The sequence below is a fragment of the Haliotis asinina genome, chromosome 6 (genome assembly GCF_037392515.1).
Source record: "Haliotis asinina isolate JCU_RB_2024 chromosome 6, JCU_Hal_asi_v2, whole genome shotgun sequence".
NCBI classification, from domain to species: Eukaryota; Metazoa; Mollusca; class Gastropoda; order Lepetellida; family Haliotidae; genus Haliotis; species Haliotis asinina.
Genome location: NC_090285.1, coordinates 50,140,465 through 50,159,605, shown reverse-complemented (window position 1 = coordinate 50,159,605; position 19,141 = coordinate 50,140,465). Strand labels below are relative to the sequence as shown.

Here is a 19,141-nt window from a genome sequence, read left to right as displayed (position 1 = left end):
ACTCATGAAACCCCATTCCAAAGATATTTGCAATCACTTATTACATCACAAGAAATTATTAGAAACAGAGAAATACTGAAGGATAACAGAGGGAAATGTTATAATGCAAAAGGTGTATAGAGAGAAGACTACTGGAGTCGTTTAGATTTGCATATGTATCGATGTACACTTTTGATATAATTTCATTTTTATGATTTGTCATAAATCATGATGTTCAGAAAGATGTTCCTCTAAGTCTTTCATGTACTCTTACACTGCTCTTTCGGCAAAATCTTGTCAAGTCGATGACAAAACCTTTTATGTTTGAAAGACAAATGTATGCAGTAAACCAATATTGATACAGCTGAAATTGTTTTCTTCTCCAGATTTTCAACACAGAGAATGTCAATGAAACTCTGAAGCTGATCTTCAACATCTTGGTGAACGGAGACTTTGGTGTGACTCGTCTCTATGTTGTCGACCTCTTCCAGGACCTGCTTAAGAAACCCAGCATACAGAACTCCCTACAGAGGTAAGAAACCCAGCATACAGAGCTCCCTACAGTGGTTAGAAACCCAAAATACAGAACTCCCTTCAGAGGTAAGAAACCCAGTATACAGAACTCCCTACAGAGGTAAGAAACCCAGTATACAGAACTGCCTACAGAGGTAAGGAAAACAGCATACAGAACTCCCTACAGAGGTAAGAAAAACAGCCTACAGAATGTACCTGGTGTATGTAACAAGATGATCATTTTTCGGAAACTGAAGTGACTCCATGACATAATCTAGGTATACTCAGAAAACAAAGGAGCACAAACCCTTTTTATTGACGGTTGAATATTCAGTTTTCTGTTCAGACTCAGTAACTTGTTCTTTATATTCTGCTGGCAGAGTAGAGATGATCAAGGTTTACTTTTCACTGTAAGTTTTGTCAGCTTCTTATGCGAGGTAAATGTGCCTGAGGTTCATACAAATCTGTGTTATTTCAGGTATAAACACTTACAGGTATGCATCAACCATACCTTGAGCCTTATTGCTTCAAGCACAGGAGAGACTGTCACTAAGGTAAGTTCTCTCAAACAGCTGATCATAGTGGAAGTAACATTTTCAGCTGAAGTTTTTAAATGAAATCATGAAAGGCTTGGCAGAGACATATTTCAAACGGCACTCACTTTCAAACATGCTCTGGCGCTAATCTGCCACACTCTCAGACACACATGCTGTTGTGTTAATCTGTCCTCAGTCTTAGACGCATACTCTCCTGTGTTTCACTCTCAGACACACACGCCCCTGTGTTTCACTCTCAGACACACTCTCCTGTGTTTCACTCTCAGACACACACTCTCCTGTGTCTTTCTCTCAGACACACGCTCTCCTGTGTTTCACTCTCAGACACGCATGCACCTGTATTTCACACTCTCAGACACACATGCCTCATGTTGATCTGCTTCACTCTCCACCCACAGTTGTTTGAGCTGCTGCTCAGTTTCTGACACACTCTCCTTTGTTTCTCTCTCAGACACACATGCACCTGTATTTCACTCTCAGACACTCACACACCTGTGTTTCACTCTCAGACACACTCTCCTGTGTTTCACTCTCAGACACACACTCTCCTGTGTCTTTCTCTCAGACACACACTCTCCTGTGTTTCACTCTCAGACACGCATGCACCTGTATTTCACACTCTCAGACACACATGCCTCATGTTGATCTGCTTCACTCTCCACCCACAGTTGTTTGAGCTGCTGCTCAGTTTCTGTACTCTGGGAACCATCAGGACATCCATCTGCAAGACATTGTTCAGTGCCCCCAGAATGCAGTCCGCTGACCACTACCGGAATGCACTCAAGGGTCCAGTCAGTGGTCAGTCTGAGCCACTATTTGCCATCGTCCACTGGGCCATGCAGACAGTGGACACATCGGATGTAGCATCATTGTATGCCCTGGATCTGCTCACAGAGATTTATGAGGTTTGTGTTTGCTGTTGGGTTGAAAGTGTTTTCTTGTCCAAGAATATATAGGCATCGCTTAACATTGACTGAAGCTGTTGTAGAGTTCCACTAAGAATTATCATATGCAAGCTATTTTAGTTAATTGAGTAAAGAGGGCAAGGTGTTATAGACCTGTGGGGTTTTAAGTAACTCTTGTGGGCTTTTTGTACTTCTAGATGTGTATTTAATTGAGTAAATGTGATTTTTATTGCCTAAAATATGCAAACAAGCACCTTGCCTGGTTTTCTGCTTTGATAATTTCACAGTTACTGCCTGTTTGTGCCAGAAGATTTTTACCATGATCAAGTCTGAGCAAGGACATCAGACAAACATGATTCTGCTTGTAGAGCCAAGTGGATGAAGCATTCGTTTTTCCCACTGAAGCCCTGGCTCTGACTACCCACATGGGTACAAGGCGTGAAGCCCATGTCTGGTGTCTCCTGCCATGATATTGCTGGAATGTTGATAAAAGTGGTGTACAACTTAACTTACTCCTTGTTGTGCAGGAGGTGCTTTACTCAGGTCGGAGCCCGGACCTGTGTATCCACTCCGACCTGATACTGCCAGTGCTGGTGGACATCCTGAGGTCAAGTGTAGAGGGTGATGCCACGCTGGTTAGAAGGAAGTGCAACAAAGTGGTCAAGGCTGTGAAGCTTCTCACAGGTGAGTGATCACATCTATATTGTTGTTTACCTGCACAAAGAGTAGGCCAGTGAAAGCCTGACCATGGATATGCTCTTCAGGGATTGTCTTGGGCTGCGATATGACGATTTTCTTGCATCAATTGCTATAAAATCGAACTCAAATTTATCTGCACTGATTTAAAGTCACATCCTGCTCAACTGTACAATTAGAAATAACAAAGTGTTAAAATCTATTTTACTTAGAAGGGCTTTGTCATCATTTTGTTCTGTCAAGCATATACCCATTGCTTTTTTCCCATTTTTAATCTTCAAAACTTACGATGTGGAACTTCGAACATAGTTACACAGGACTGTACAAAATGAGCTGTGCTGCAAGGAGCATGATGAACACTGCAGTACTGTGATGTTAATGCACTATCTGACAATGTACAGAGTTCTCATTTGGAAGTTGTGTTCTGCTTTTGGCAAGCTGGCTAAAGTGTCAGTCTAGTGATCCAGCGAGGTTGAGGTGTCGGGATTGAGCGTGACCGGGCGTAAAAACCTTGGAGTCAGCTTTGTGTGCATACTCTTTCAGTGCTGTCACAACCCCTAGTGTACAGTACACAACCCAGTGCACTAAAAAAACTCATGAATCCGTTGGTATATGACCAAATGGTGGCCACATGAACACAGGCAAACACCTAGTTGCAGGTATAGCAACGTGCAGTAAACTTGGACAAAGTGCTGTGACTATGTATTTCAGTCTACCCAGCTGTAAATTTGGTACCTTGTAAGGATGAGAGAGCCACAATGAACTCGGTGTGCAGCAAGAGTTGTATACTCCCCAGGGATTTGAGATTGATAATATGATGTGACGTAGAGATTGACATCCAATGAACGAGGGGAAACAAATACCAGTCCCTTGAGCAAGCACTAGCTGCATGTATATGTGCGCTATATAAATATCCTGTAAATAAATACAACATGCCTCCCAAAAAGCGTCTGCTGACTAGACCATCTCATTCAATACCAAAGTTAAAGATTACAAATTGTTACGAGTATGTATTTCCGGTGTATTTTGTTATTAATTCAGTATTAATTATTATTGGGTCACAATGTTTAGTGTATTGAATAGTAAATATTATGGGTCACATTTCGTTTTAATATCTGGTCAACACTTTTAGCATTCTGGTATTCCAGAATTTGCCTGCTCTTAGTTTCCAATGCTTCACTTCCGGGATACTGCTTTGAGACCATTCTACACTGTTGACGATGTTGGTTTGTGCCCGAACTTTCGGGAAGTGCCTTAGTTTGCATAAATAGGCTGGTTGCCGTGTGAAGGGCGACACTCTCACTGATATTCATTCATATCTGCTGGATTTACACCTCTGCCACGCTTGAAATCTTGTCGACATTATCTGCTGTCGCACTGATCGCTTTGTTTACATTTTGCCATAGCTGTTCCCTCTCACATCAAGACTTTGGTGAGTTTGATATATTGTATTTTTGTGACCCACTGACTTAGATTTTGTCTCTCTTGAAATGTATTGATATATTGACTTGTGACTCTGTATATCTCGCTCTCTTGGTTTAACAATATATTATTTGAACGTAAACAACTTGTCTTGTTCTGTTTTGCTGGTTTACAAGGGGATTTGTTAAATGGTTTGTCACGGTAAATTCTTAACCGTAACAAAATGAAAACAAAACAACTGAAATTGTTGACCTTGATGAAAACCAGAAAACAGACATCAGTGGTGATGCTAGTAGGTCTACAGAGTTTTATTTCAATTCATTACAATTCATGATTGGTTGTCTTGAGGTTGCTTAAATACACATGACAATGTCCTGTTTGTCGTTTATTCCTTTTCTTGTGTACAGTTAAATCTCATAAGATTTGGAAAAATCTCTTGTTTTTAGTCCCATGTGAGATTTTATCTCATATCTTTCCTGAGCCAGGTTTATCCCTGGCTGTTTCTCTGAGTGATCATCAATATACTGCTTAGAATTGTTATGAAAGCAATGACAGAAGCAACAAAATCATGAAAGCTCTACTGATTAATTCTGGCACTATTATTGCATCCTTAACATAAAATTTTCGAGTTTAAGTTTAACTTCGCATTTCTAAATATGAGTGAGTCAGGTTCCAATTTTATGGTGTCATTTTTACTTTAACAGTCTGTCAGTTAGTTTAACTTAGCCTTTTGATGATCATAACACAGAGAAATCTTTCTACTGCAAGGCATACATTCATACTGAGCTGTATAACTCTACATAACTTGGTTGTAAAACAAAGATCAGAACCACACTTACTGATTACACTTATTATGAATGGGAGTCATGTGATCCAATTTTGTGAGACTGTTATGAAAGTTAACATTAACTTACTTTGACATTCATTTATCATTATGATTATGAGTCGTAGATACATTCAGTATATAGTGGAGATTTATTGAAATGTATGCTAAGGAGATATTGAGGATGATTGTCAGACTACACTTTGTGAATGATAGTCATATGATCCATTTTTGTGAGACTAATGAAAGTTAACACTAACTTTCTTTGGCATCTTTTTATCACGATGATGCAGTGCAAAACAAGATGTTGTACTATTCATAGCAAGTGAAGTCAATGCCCTGACATGTCTGTGTCTAGTGTTGTGCAGTGAGGATGACCTGAAGGCGTCGCTGGTGGACCTGGTTGACACACCCCTGTTCCAGACCATCATCAACTTCCAGCTTAACAACAACAAGATACTGCATCCTAAACCTGGCCCAGCAGAACCTGATGACTGGAGGTGAGTGAGTTTAGTCTTACGCCTGACTCAGCAGTATTACAACTATATGGTAGTGCTCTGTACATCAAGTCTGGACCAGTGATCAAAATCATGACCATCGATCTATACAATAGAGATACGTTGACATGTGTTAGCATGTCTAACCACCCAGTCCTGTTAATCACCTCTTAAGACAAGCATGGGTTACTGAAGATCAGTTCTAATGTGGATTTTCACAGACTTGGCAATATTATAACTGTATGGAGCGCTGTCTGTAAGTAAATGAGTCTGGACCAGTGTTCAAAATCATAAATATCGATCTACGCAAGTGAGATATGTTGACGGGTCAGCAAGTCTATCCACCCAGTGCTGTTAATCCCCTCTTGCGACAAGCATGGGTAACTGAAGATCAATTCTACTGTGGATTTTCACAGATTTTGATGACTGGATTTATACACTGGGGTAGTCAGTTTTGTCTATGATGATGTATTCTCAGTATTTGTTGGGCTGATTGATGATGATCACTGGTGACTAAATGGAACCAGGAGACAAACTAGGTGACAGGGTTAATTGCATGTCATTATATGCCACTTGTGTTGATCGATGCTCATGCTGTCAATCATTGGATTGTCAGACCTAGATTCACTTATCTAGAGACAGCTATCATACACAACTAAAAGTGCCAAGTGTTAGTACTCATACATCCCTAGGCCAAAGTGTCTCTCATAATCTGTATAACATCATTGGTATTGTCTGACCATTATGAAGATGAGTAGGAGACAGAGGTGGTCAGCTGGCGCTGTGATTACAGCCGCTTCTTGTGTTTCAGTGAGGCAGGCATAGAGGTGGTCAGCTGGCACTGTGATTACAGCCGCTCCTTGTGTTTCAGTGAGGCAGGCATAGAGGTGGTCAGCTGGCACTGTGATTACAGCCACTTCTTGTGTTTCAGTGAGGCAGGCATAGAGGTGGTCAGCTGGCACTGTGATTACAGCCACTTCTTGTGTTTCAGTGAGGCAGGCATAGAGGTGGTCAGCTGGCACTGTGATTACAGCAGCTCCTTGTGTTTCAGTGAGGCAGGCATAGAGGTGGTCAGCTGGCACTGTGATTACAGCAGCTCCTTGTGTTTCAGTGAGGCAGGCATAGAGGTGGTCAGCTGGCACTGTGATTACAGCAGCTCCTTGTGTTTCAGTGAGGCAGGCATAGAGGTGGTCAGCTGGCACTGTGATTACAGCCACTTCTTGTGTTTCAGTGAGGCAGGCATAGAGGTGGTCAGCTGGCACTGTGATTACAGCCGCTTCTTGTGTTTCAGTGAGGCAGGCATAGAGGTGGTCAGCTGGCACTGTGATTACAGCCGCTTCTTGTGTTTCAGTGAGGCAGGCATAGAGGTGGTCAGCTGGCACTGTGATTACAGCCGCTTCTTGTGTTTCAGTGAGGCAGGCATAGAGGTGGTCAGCTGGCACTGTGATTACAGCCGCTTCTTGTGTTTCAGTGAGGCAGGCATAGAGGTGGTCAGCTGGCACTGTGATTACAGCAGCTGCTTGTGTTTCAGTGAGGCAGGCATAGAGGTGGTCAGCTGGTACTGTGATTACAGCCACTTCTTGTGTTTCAGTGAGGCAGGCATAGAGGTGGTCAGCTGGCACTGTGATTACAGCCACTTCTTGTGTTTCAGTGAGGCAGGCATAGAGGTGGTCAGCTGGCACTGTGATTACAGCCACTTCTTGTGTTTCAGTGAGGCAGGCATAGAGGTGGCGCTGGTGTGCATGCACCTGATGACCAAAATCAAGAGATATGTCCGGGACATGGACGTGTACATCACAGGGCTCCTGCAGGTATGTGAAGATTCACTGACTTAAAACATACTGAACTTATTGCAGTGTAACGTTTAATCTAAATTTAGTTTCCATGTTCCTTGTTTCGTCTATAATTGATCAAAATCGCCCTCACATTTCTATGTTGTGTACTCAGAGATTGAGCTTTACATTTAGGACAATTTTTCTGAGGCTTAGTTCTTTCCACTGAATAAACACCTCAGACATGCTGTACTTGGCACATGTTAATTTGATCAGTTGTCTAGATGTGACCACTTTGCATTCAGCATACTTCTCAGCATTTGAGTGCGATCACATTACACAACATAGGTCATATATTGACACTCTTAATCCATTGCTATGTTTTTGGTTGTGAGTATTTGTAATCTATGTGTGGTATCTAATTGTAATATGCATATATATAATCTCGTCTTTATCATCAGTTTTGAAGATGTCATGAACTGACATGACGTGTTTCTTGTTTCAGGATAGTCGTACTGTTCCGTTCCTGGCATCAGGCCTGGTGTGTGAGAAGAGTGACACTGTACAACTAGCACTTCGACTGGTGTGTCAGGGGTCAACCCTGGAGAACTTCCCTGATGTCATGTGAGTCTGCAGAGATCGTATGCTCTCTTCATTTTTTTATAGATTCACTTCTGATCTTTCACTTCAGGACTTTCGTGTTAAAGGTGATGTGTTTAGGTTTGTGGAAGCTGTAAGTGAAGCTATTCATTTTCTTCAATCAGAGTGCTCAGACCAATCGGAGATGCCATATGTATGTATCTACAACAGGCCTGGAACCCTTTTGTCACACTCATCTGTCTTGTCAGCAGATAAGGCCACCCTCAAGGCCATAGCCTAAAGAAATGTTTCTTCTTTGTGGTTATTTATGAAGCACTTACTGAAGGTCAGTGAAGCTTACTTGTCATTCTGAGAGAAGTTCTGTGCTCTGGAAGACTTAAGAGTGACTTACATAATATATGATGTCACATTTAACATGTTCATTACCATACTATTTGCTGAGTATTCATTGCAGAGTGTATGTTTAGTCCTAGGCCAAATGCTAGAAAAGTCCCTATCTTTTAGGATCTCTCAGCAGCAGTAAACGTGTTATTCAGTAATTAGTATGACACCTACCACCCTCCAAAAATTCTTGTTGATGTGGAACTAGCTACAGGAGATATCAGGTTACTAATAACTAACTGGGTTCAGTCCACTGTTGAAACAGTGTCCACATGTTCATAAACAAACTGCTTGAGAATTGATCACATTGTCTTAATGTGTGGTGACAAGCACTGGTGTTCGACATGGTCAAGATACGAGGGGATGTCAATAAGTTTTCAGCCTTGCATAGAAAAACACAAAATATTGGTATGAACCACATTTATTTTTCAATGTAGTCCCCTTGTGAGTCAAGACACTTGTTCCATCGTTTCTGCTAGTCGCTGATGCCATCTCTGTAGAAGGCGCCATTTTGGTCCTCAAACCAAGTCTCAGTAGCAGCAATAAACTCATTATCATCCTGAATTCTTTTTCATAGAGATCCTCCTTGGGGTACTTATAAGCATTTAAATGTTCTTTAAATTCTCGCGACAGTTGTAACTATATTTTTTCAATAAAATATATACAAAACAAAAAACATCGTTTTTGTCTTGTGAGACCACCCCTACAGGGCCCCTGGCCCCGTGACAGCCAAGAGCAGGTAACTCTTCAGACTATAGCCTCCAGCAAAACACTTCCTTTTCTTCTATCGCCCGCCTATGCAGACGTGCTTCAGCGTTCTCAGAGATTCTTGCTACAAAGACAAAGACAAGTACTAAGATGAGTACCTCAGACTCAAACTGTATGTATGGTTTCTTTATTAGACGCATGGGCGCATTAGGAATCATTTTTTACAGTTTACTTGTCAAACTGTTGTAACTTTTGCCGTCCCTGTTGGTAGCCACGTGGTTAGCGTAATGGTGGAAGGCAAACCTTTTTTCCCGCCAAAACTTTTTAGTTTTATGGCGGTCTTTTTTAAAAAAGTAAGCTTGTGTAGCTATGCTTTTATGTACTTTATTCTTGTTATCTCCATATTTACTACTATTTTTTATAAAAATATGTCGTAAACTATGGTGTCGTGGCACTTAGCTTTTACCTTAACTATGTACGTAGTTTTAGTTTTAGCTTTGCGCCCATGCGTGTCTTGTTTTATTGTTGTTTATTATGCAACACTAGGAGGTTATTTGTTGCCTTGCAGTTTAAATCCTGCTCAACATGCAAATCCTCCATTCCGGCTAAAGACCTGCATGATGTATGTCTAAGATGCCTAGTGGAATGTCATCACGACGATCAGTCTTGTGATGTGTGCGCGGGGTTTACCCCTCAGACCAGAAAGTCTAGACACGCGGACTTCTTGTTCTATTCCAACCTACTGAAGGCGGGGGGGATATCTGGGCTCAGGACCCTCCATCTAAGCGCTCCCACAAAAAGAAAGGCGCAGCCTCTTCTTCGGAGGGGTCGGTTAAGAAGGCCAGGGTGTCTAGGGACCCTTCCCCTTCTTCTGCCGTTGTATCCTCAGCACCTACCCCTACTTCGCAAGCACCATTAATCTCTGTTGATTCAATTAATGCCTTGTTTCAGCAACAGATGTCTTCGGTACAATCAATGATAGATTCGGCGCTGTCCGGTTTCCGAAAGGAACTGGACGCCCGATCTTCATTGAGCGGTCATGGTGGTTCAGTGGAGGGAGGCCGCGGCCCGGGCTTAGGCTCGGAGAACGCTCCTCCCTCTGGGCATCCGTCCTGCGCTTCGGGCGTTCAGGCGGATGTGCCTAGGGCAGTCGACCCCAGCTTGTCCCATGGGGCAACGACGCCCGGTGTCGGCGGCTTGACATCGGTCAGCGCGCCTGGTGCCACGGTGGGCAGGCAGTCTAGTGCTGCCCAGTCGCTGGGGGCATCGACATCCTATCCATTTCCTGGGCTCTCGGGTCACCCTCCGGTGGGGGGCTTGCCCCAGTTGCCCAGGCGACCTAGTTCGGGCTCTGGCAGGGGCAAACCTAGCGGCTCGGCCCTTCTTAGTCTCTCTGCTAGCGCCCTCGACAGGTAGCGCCCTCGACAGGTTCGCTTTACGGTGAAGGTTCCCTGTCCGAGGAGCGTGAGGAGATGGATATTGAGGAGGAGGGGATTGGGGAGGAGTGCGAGTCAGAGGTCACATACTCGTTCGGTTCGTCCCTCAGACAGGTTAGAGAAAAAATTGCCGAGGTCTTACCTCAGGTTTCTATTCCTGTGTCGTAGCCCGACCCCTTGGAGTTTCGGCTCCCCGGGGAGGCGTTCGCGCCTACTAAGGTCGCCGAGGCGAGGTTGCGTCTGCTCCCATCGCTGGTCGGGGAGGTAGTGAATCCATTCCTTTCGGGTACCTGGTCGCGCTTTGATCTCCCGGAGATTAGCCGCTGGTATCAACTGGATGAGGATTCGCTATTCGAACCGCCAGTGGTGGATGAGTGTGTGTACGCCTCGGTCACCCTGGGGGGGTCCTCCTCCTCATCCTTGGCCTCGGCCAGGCAGGGCCGGCGGCTGCCGCCCTTCTCCACGGCTGCTCCAGTGCTAAGGTCCGCCTATCGTTCCTTTGAGGAGCAATATAGGTGTGCGGCCCAGCACCTGAGAGTAGTGGTCCATTCAGCTTACCTTTCTGCTTTGCAGGGGCAGCTGTTGGATCATGGGAGCACTGCTGACGACTCTCCGTGGGCAATGTTGGGTCGGCAGCTTACGGACGTGCACTCTCATCTGGCGAGGGACAGCATCAGGTGCTGTGCCAGCCAGATGATGGGGGCCGTCATGGGGTTGCGTCGGCTATGGCTATCCGTAGCCAGGTACTCTCCCGCTACCCAACAGGCACTCCTGGCTCTGCCCTACAGGTTGGCTGTTAGCATTTTCAAGGACTCTAAGCCCTTGTTAGAGCAACCCTCCTCGTCTCGCCAACGGCCTCCCACTCTTGCTTCAGCTTACCCTTCGGCGCCGGCGAAGGAAAGTGCTAAGTGGACTGCTCCACTGCAGCACAAACGTAGCAAGAGGGCGAAAGGCAAAGGCAAGGGGCCTGCGTTGCAGCAGTCGTAGCAACAGCAGCCTTTTCAGCTCCTTTGCCTGGAGCCTTTGGTGTCCCCCACACAAGCAGGCGGAGAACTGTCGACGGTGGGGGTACATTGCCTTGCGCCTTGTCCCTGTAGGCGGCAGGCTGTCACTATTCCTTTCGGAATGGCAGGCAGCTACTTCAAATCCCTGGGTCCTGTCCACAGTCAGGGATGGCCATATGCCACAGTGGAAGCGAGACCCTCCATGCTTCTCAGGGATTCGGCACACGCCGGTGCCGTTCTCCCGGGAAAGAGCAGAGGTCCTCCGTGCCGAGGTCCAGTCGTTACTGGACAAGGCTGCCATCGAGATGGTTCCGGAAGGTCAACAAGAAGACGGGTTTTATTCCACGTACTTCCTTGTGACCAAGAAGGACGGAGGGTTCAGACCGATCTTGAATCTCAAAGGGCTGAACAAGTTCATAGAGGTTCCGTCCTTCAGGATGGAGACACTGCGGTCAGTGATCTCTTCCGTAGAGACAGGGGATTGGCTCACGTCAATCGATCTCAAGGACGCTTACCTCCATGTTCCGATACACTCCGAGTTCAAGAAATACCTTCGGTTTTCGTTCGACGGGAAGTGTTATCAGTTTCGGGTTCTACCCTTCGGCATCTCCACGGCGCCGAGGGTGTTCACCAAACTTATGTTGATTCCGGCTCAGCTAGCCAGGTCACAGGGCAGATGTTGTCATCCGTACCTGGACGATTGGCTTTTGAGGGCCCTCGGGCTCCTGTTATCACACGATGCCACACAACAAGTGATGGACATCCTGTTGAAGCTCGGCTGGATCATCAATCTCAAGAAATCAGACCTGACCCCTACGCAGGATCTGGTGTTCTTGGGGGCACGGTTCAATACGGCTCAGGGGATTGTTTCCCTAGCCCCAGACCGCATCGTCAAAGTTCAGAGAACTGTATTTCAGTTTCTCGAGTTCCCCAGAGCCACAGCAAGAACTTGGCTTCATTTGCTGGGCACTATGGCGGCTACAGTGGACGTCTGGCGTGCGAGGTTGAGGATGCGACCCATTCAACAGGCATTAGCCCAGTTGTGGTCCCATTCGGAGAGCTACGAGACTATTCTCGAGACTCCCGCTTGGTTGATTCCTCACCTGCGGTGGTGGACGGAAGTCAGAAATCTGTCCAGGGGGATCCCCTTAGAGACACCGACACCTTCCCTCTCGATTCAGACGGACGCCTCCCTCACAGGCTGGGGGGGCGTCCTGGGCGAACTATCGGTCTCGGGCCGTTGGGCCGAGGACGAAGTTACCCTACACATCAATGTGTTGGAATTGAGAGCAGTCCGCCGGGTGTTCGAGAGCTTCGTGGAGTCAGTTCGGGGTCAAGTGGTTCGCCTAGAGATGGACAACCAGACCGCTATGACGTATATCCTGAAGCAAGGCGGCACAGTGTCTCCGTCCCTCCGCATGGCAATTTCTGACTTGGTGTGACCAGTTCGACATTCGGGTGCTCCCTGTTTATCTCCCGGGCATAGACAACGCCCGCGCAGACGCGCTATCGAGACGTATACTAGCCCCACACGAGTGGATGCTGCATCGGGGGATATTCAGGATTATTTCCCAGTTGTTCGGGTCGTTCCAGGTAGATCTGTTTGCCTCTGGGGCGACGAACCAGATTCCTGTGTTTTGCTCAAGGATACCGGATCCGAGAGCGATAGCCAACGAAGCCTTTCTGCTCGATTGGACACACAGAGTACTTTGGGCATTCCCGCCAGTGCCTCTGATCTCACGAGTCCTCTCGCAGCTGACCGCACAACAGGCTCGGCTACTTGTGCTTCTAGCACCGCTTTGGTCGGCTCAAAGCTGGTTTCCGGTAATTCTCAGGTTTCTGGCTCAACCTCCTGTACTGTTACCCTTTCGACCGGACTTACTATCCCCGAACGGAGCGCCACACCCCAATCCCAGGATTCAGTGGGTGGCTTGGCCGCTGTCCGGAGTCGCCTCCATGCGAGAGGAATTCCTGCACCAGTTGCAGACACAATTCTGGCTTCGCGGAGGGATTCGACGAACGTTCAATATGAGGATAGATGGGCCTGTTATGCGCGCTGGTGTGTCGACAGGGGGATTCTTGATCCCTTTTCTGCAGATCTAGTATCTGTGTTGGAGTTCCTGCAATCTAAACTAGAAGCCGGTCTGGCCGCTTCTACAGTTAGAGGTTACTCCATGGCAATCTCTGCCTTCCACATTCCTGTCGATGGTGCATTATTGGGACAGCACCCTCTAGCGCTTTCTTGCAGGCGTGGACAGAATCCGTCCGTCTGTCTGGCGGATTAGTCCCCCGTGGGACTTGCCAGTCGTTCTTGATTGGCTGTCCGGTCCTCTTTTTCACAACCTGTCAGCTCTGTCCCTCTAGCTGTTGACATGGAAGACTGCTTTTCTTGTGGCGGTAACCTCTGGCAGGCGGGTAGGCGACATACACGCTATGTCCGCCAACCCTGAATTAACGGTGTTTCACAAAGACAGAGTGAGCATTCAATTGCCAGATACTTACCGTCCTAAGAGAGATAGCACCTTTCACGTTACAGCGCCTATTGAGCTTCCCGCTTTCACGCAGCCTTCGCCGCCCGGTACCTCTCTTCGACGTGCTCACGTCTTAGATGTCCGTAAGACCCTTAAGGCTTATATCAAACGAACAAAAGACCTTCGGAAGAATGATCAATTGTTCTGCTGTTATGGTGGCGGCAAGGCTGGCCTTCCGGCGAACAAGCAGACCATATCTAGGTGGCTTGTCTCTGCCATTTGTATGGGATACACCTCGAAAGGTCGTACGCCCCCTGAGGGTTTAAAAGCTCATTCAGTTAGGGCTGTGGCGACGTCTAAGGCATATGCGTCTGCCTTGCCCATTGAGGAGATCTGCTCCGCGGCTATTTGGAGCCGACTGAGCACGTTCATCCGTCATTACCAGTTAGACAGACTGTCAAGCGAGCGTGCTCGGTTTGGCCAGTCAGTTCTCACCAGTGGGCAGGGCACGAGTGCCCTAGCCGATTGAGCTACCCTTGCATTTGACGAACGATCATTTGACGAACGATCATTTGACATTGTAGCTGCAACAAGTAGACTGGTGGTGGTGTCTTACTGTATACTTTCCATCTTTTATCCCGGTGGTGGGCTCTATTATGGTGGTGGTATTTTTTGCTTTACCGGTCTAGACTGTTTCAGGTCTTCCCTAGCACCTTGGCCAGTGCACGAGAATGGACCCTGATATATCGGTCGCCTGTCTCGACTCCCGTTTTTTGTGAACAAAAAAAAAGGGGGGGGGGGGGGGGGGGGCATTTTTTATAAGCACCCTACGACTTTCTCATAGAAATGTAGGGTTAGACCGTGTAATAGCCTGGCCCTGGTCCGCACCCCCGCCGCAAGGCATAGAAGGTCACGTGACCAGGTAAGTTTGATTCCTTCTTACTTTCAGTAAATGTAATAAAGGTTATCATCTTATCAGGTTTATGAGCAGACAGAATGCCTCTCCCTAAGATCAGTCTTTTGGAGTCTGTCTTATGCTTATAAGTACCCCAAGGAGGATCTCTATGAAAAAGAATCAAACAAACCTGTAGAGGTTGCAGATTCTTTGAATAGAGTCCTCCTTGGGGTAAGGCCACCCACCTCCCCACATTCTGTCTGTATTGCTTACAGAATGGAAGTGTTTTGCTGGAGGCTATAGTCTGAAGAGTTACCTGCTCTTGGCTGTCACGGGGCCAGGGGCCCTGTAGGGGTGGTCTCACAAGACAAAAACGATGTTTTTTGTTTTGTATATATTTTATTGAAAAAATATAGTTACAACTGTCGCGAGAATTTAAAGAACATTTAAATGCTTATAAGTACCCCAAGGAGGACTCTATTCAAAGAATCTGCAACCTCTACAGGTTTGTTCGAATCTACGACCACGCAAGTGTTTCTTGAGATTTGGGAACAGATGGTAATCACTTGGTGCCAGGTCTGGAGAGTAGGGGGGATGTGGCAAGATTTCGTACCCGCATTCCTGGACAGCAGCGGCTGCAACGCAAGAGGTGTGTACTGGAGCATTGTCTTGATGTAGAAGAATACCACGTCTGATCTTTCCCTGGCGCTTCTCCTCAATTGACTGTCGCACTTGCCTCACCAAGTTAGCATAATATTTCCCATTCATTGTTCTTCCTTTTGGTAAGTAATCTATGTGGATGACGCCTTTGCTATCCCATCTTGCGCACACCTTAGACATGACGATATGTTCATGAAGAATTGTCTTGATGGATCTGTGTGAAATGCCTGTGGTTTCCTCTAACTCGTGGAGTATGATTCGACGATTTTCCAGCACAAGTCTATGCACTATGTCAATGTTTTCCTGACTAGTGCTTGTTTTTGGGCGACCTGGACGGGGGTCATCTTCAAGACTCTCTCTACCATGCTTAAATTCATTGACCCATCGTTTGATGGTAGCAGATGAAGGGGAAAACTTCCCATAAACTGCTGAAAGCCTTTCTTCAATGTTCTTCGCCGAGTTTCCTTCAAGAACTAAAAACTTAATTACTGCTCTATACTCAATTTTATTCATTTTCACTGCCGTGAGGGGGGTCTCTTTATGTCAATGTGAGCCGTTCAATAACTTCTGAGAGTAGGATACCAAAACTTATATATCACATCAGCTACACCCCAAGGTTCAATGTCGTACCACAGGCTGTGACACCTGGATATGAAAAATGCTCAAGGCTCAAAACTTGTTGACATCCCCTTGTATGCAGTATGGGTGATAAGGCTGGGTGTATCATATTACCTGATTTTCATGATATCTCTGCATTTGGCCTAGGAGTATGTGAAGGTATTCCTCTCATCATTATTGATGTTCCCCAGTATGTGATGGTGTTCTTGTCATTATATTTTTCTATATCTTGACTCATGCTTATTATGCTTATCTCCTATGTGAACACTTGAGTGAGTGAGTTTAGTTTTACGCTGCATTCAGCAATATTCCAGCTATAAGGCTGGTCTGTAATTAATCAAGTCTGGACCAGACAATCAAGTGATCAACAGCATGAGCATCGATCTGTGCAATTGGGAACCAATGACATGTCAACCAAGTCGGTGAACCTGACCACCTGCTCCCGCTAGTTGCCACTTACAACATGCAGAGTTGTCTTTTATGGCAAGCATGGGTTGTGGAAGGCCTGTTCTACCCCAGACCTTCACAGACCTGTGAACACTTGATATTAGAACACTTGAATCCCTTGATGATGATGACTTCTTCCTTTCACTCTCCGACAGCATCGACTCAGTAGTAGCAGACCTCTTCTTAGACACTGCTAAGTCCTGACCAGCAACAGAAAACTGCCCCTATAACGGAAATGAGTTATAAATTTTAGTATTAGTTAACAACATATGGTTACCGGCATTATCTCCAGAAATATCACCAGTGACTTAAGATGACTTCGTCAATTTATCCATCACATGTCCAAAGATGCAACACAAATAAAATTAAATTGCAAATCTGATAAATTAATACATGGTCTGCAATGCAAGCCGGAAGAACATGGATTAATGCTTAATTGGCATTGAGGGTGAGGATCAGCTGCTGATAACAGGTACCTGCAGTTACTGCAAGAATGTATCATAAATAAATAAACTACATTATGATGAGTAAATGTCACAAATATAACCCAAAAAACATACACAACTTATTTTGGATAAAGGATCTAAATATAGAAAGGATATGGTTGTGTGGGCGGGACTCGCTCAGCTATCAAGGAGTGAGTGACAGTCCCTACTGTCCCTGTCTGTGAAGGTGTTTTTGTTATCATTACTACTGTTCTTCAGCCTGGGTGATGCTGTGGCTGCCATGAACGTCAGGAAAGCGGAGGAGACCAGCAAGTCATCTGCTACCAGTTTGACAGTCACTCCGAGAAAACACTCTAATCAGCCAATCAAGCGTGGCCTGGAGAACAAGGAGAATGTGCCGGTGAAGTCTATGAAGAGAACACTATCTAACAATGAAAGTATCGACACATCACTACAGTCACTCATTGAGAAGATGCACACTAGCCTCGAGGTGAGGATATATTTCTGAAAAAGCCAAGTGATGACCATTATGAATATATATGAAAAAAGTGTACACTACTGGCTAGATTCTCTTTTCCCATTCATCCTCAATAATCTCAAGGGTGAACGTTCTGATAAATCTCATCCATACCCTGGATGCTTATTACCTCCCATGGCTGGCTGTTTATCCAATCAGGTGTCAACACTTGGAAGTTGAGTGGACCAATCACAAATCCTTTTCGCTTTTTAAATTATTTAGTCGACTAAACTTGGTAACACAAATGATGCAGAAGTACTCTGAAAGAGTTAGGAGGATTTCTTGCATATATTTTGAACCTGTCAGTTTCTGTGTGTGATTTCCTCCCAAATCTGAGTTGCACTGTGAACAAACCTTTGTGGCTACGACCGCTCTTTGTTGGCATTGACAAGTTTGGTTGTAACAGCAACTTAGCTGATTGGCTACTGTGAGAATGCAGACCCAGCAAGGGCAGGTAATAAAATTATCAATCAATCAAGCTGTAGATGCATCCAGGGTATAGTGGAGATTTATTGTAACGTAGGGGAGGCCGGGGTGCACTGGGACACCCTGGGACAAAAACCCCACTATTTATAGGTGTGCAATCACATAACAATGTAACCTTAGGGAAGTGATATCATGCATCCTGGCACTTTTTGTAGCATGGTTAACAGAAGTTTGGTTAGTAAAACATGACTTTTGAACTTCATTGTAAAATTCTCACACCTTATGTTGAAGCTTTATGTACCCAAGTGCTTCACCATTCAGTTGATGTATGAGTTTTAATCAAAACAGTATTTAGTTAAAAGTAATCAGCGACGAGATGAAAACCGTTAAAGTTAAAGCTTTGGTTGGTCAGGGTGCACTGGGACAGCTGGACTGGGGTGCATGGGACATGTCCCAATGCACCACATATATATGGATGTGATTTTGTTAACATGACCAGTATGTCATCATTTTTGTGACTTGAGTTTATTTTCGCTGAGGAGGGCACTGACGTTGTTGCCATTGAAGTTAGTGAGTTTAGTTTTATGCTGCACTCAGCAAAATTCCAGCTAGATGGTGGCTGTCTGTATATAATCAAGTCTGAGTCTGTATATAGTCTGTGCAAGTGGGAACCGATGACATGTCAACGAAGTCAACAAGCCTGAACACCCGATCATGTTAGTCGTCGCTTACGACAATCATAGTAGCCTTTTATGACACGCATTGGTTGCTGATGGCCTATTATACCCCCGACTTTCACAGGTCCCACTGAAGATGTTGTTGCTAACTTCCTAAACCGCTTTCTGGTGGAGGTACAGCCTGTTCTTTAAAGCAACTGAGAATTGATATTGATCTCATTAACTACTTCTGATCTGACCATTCGACAGAATTGCTCTGTTGTGTTCTAGTAATTTTAAGTCAGAGTACTTCTGCATAATCAGTTTTTATTAATAATTTCTACTTTGTTTGTAGGAGTCAGGATTTACACTTACAGTCAATATAATGCTGCTGGGATTCCTTTCTACCAGCAGTTTATTGTTCATTGCTGTCTGTCACATTTTCAAAGGACATTAGACTGAAATTCTTGCTGAAGTTTAGTTTGATTAGGAGAGATATTTTGACATGATTGTTTTGAATATTTCTCGTTTTATCAAGTTATTGACGTTTAAATAGTTGTTTGTTTTTTCAAGTTAAGGTTCTGAAACAGAACTTCTAATTATATTTTAAGATATATATCTAGAATCATTTATTTGCCTGTGAAGATATATTCGTCATTTTGTTAATGATTGTCTGAATCCACCCAACTGTATGTCTCAGTGCACCCCAAGG

At 45.1% G+C, this 19,141-nt stretch overlaps 1 protein-coding gene across 3 annotated transcripts in view; it reads left to right on the top strand.

Moving 5' to 3' along the window:
• The window catches only part of LOC137286945 (protein CIP2A homolog L-like), a 36,358-nt gene that overhangs the window by 8,720 nt on the left and 8,497 nt on the right, over positions 1-19,141 (top strand). For all 3 annotated transcript variants that reach the window (XM_067818989.1, XM_067818988.1, XM_067818987.1), the window contains exons 8-15: positions 366-511; positions 971-1,046; positions 1,718-1,954; positions 2,482-2,638; positions 5,254-5,395; positions 7,104-7,203; positions 7,670-7,788; positions 17,089-17,320. In XM_067818989.1, coding sequence (XP_067675090.1) covers positions 366-511; positions 971-1,046; positions 1,718-1,954; positions 2,482-2,638; positions 5,254-5,395; positions 7,104-7,203; positions 7,670-7,788; positions 17,089-17,320 — 1,209 coding nt within the window. The remainder of the gene's footprint in view (positions 1-365; positions 512-970; positions 1,047-1,717; positions 1,955-2,481; positions 2,639-5,253; positions 5,396-7,103; positions 7,204-7,669; positions 7,789-17,088; positions 17,321-19,141) is intronic.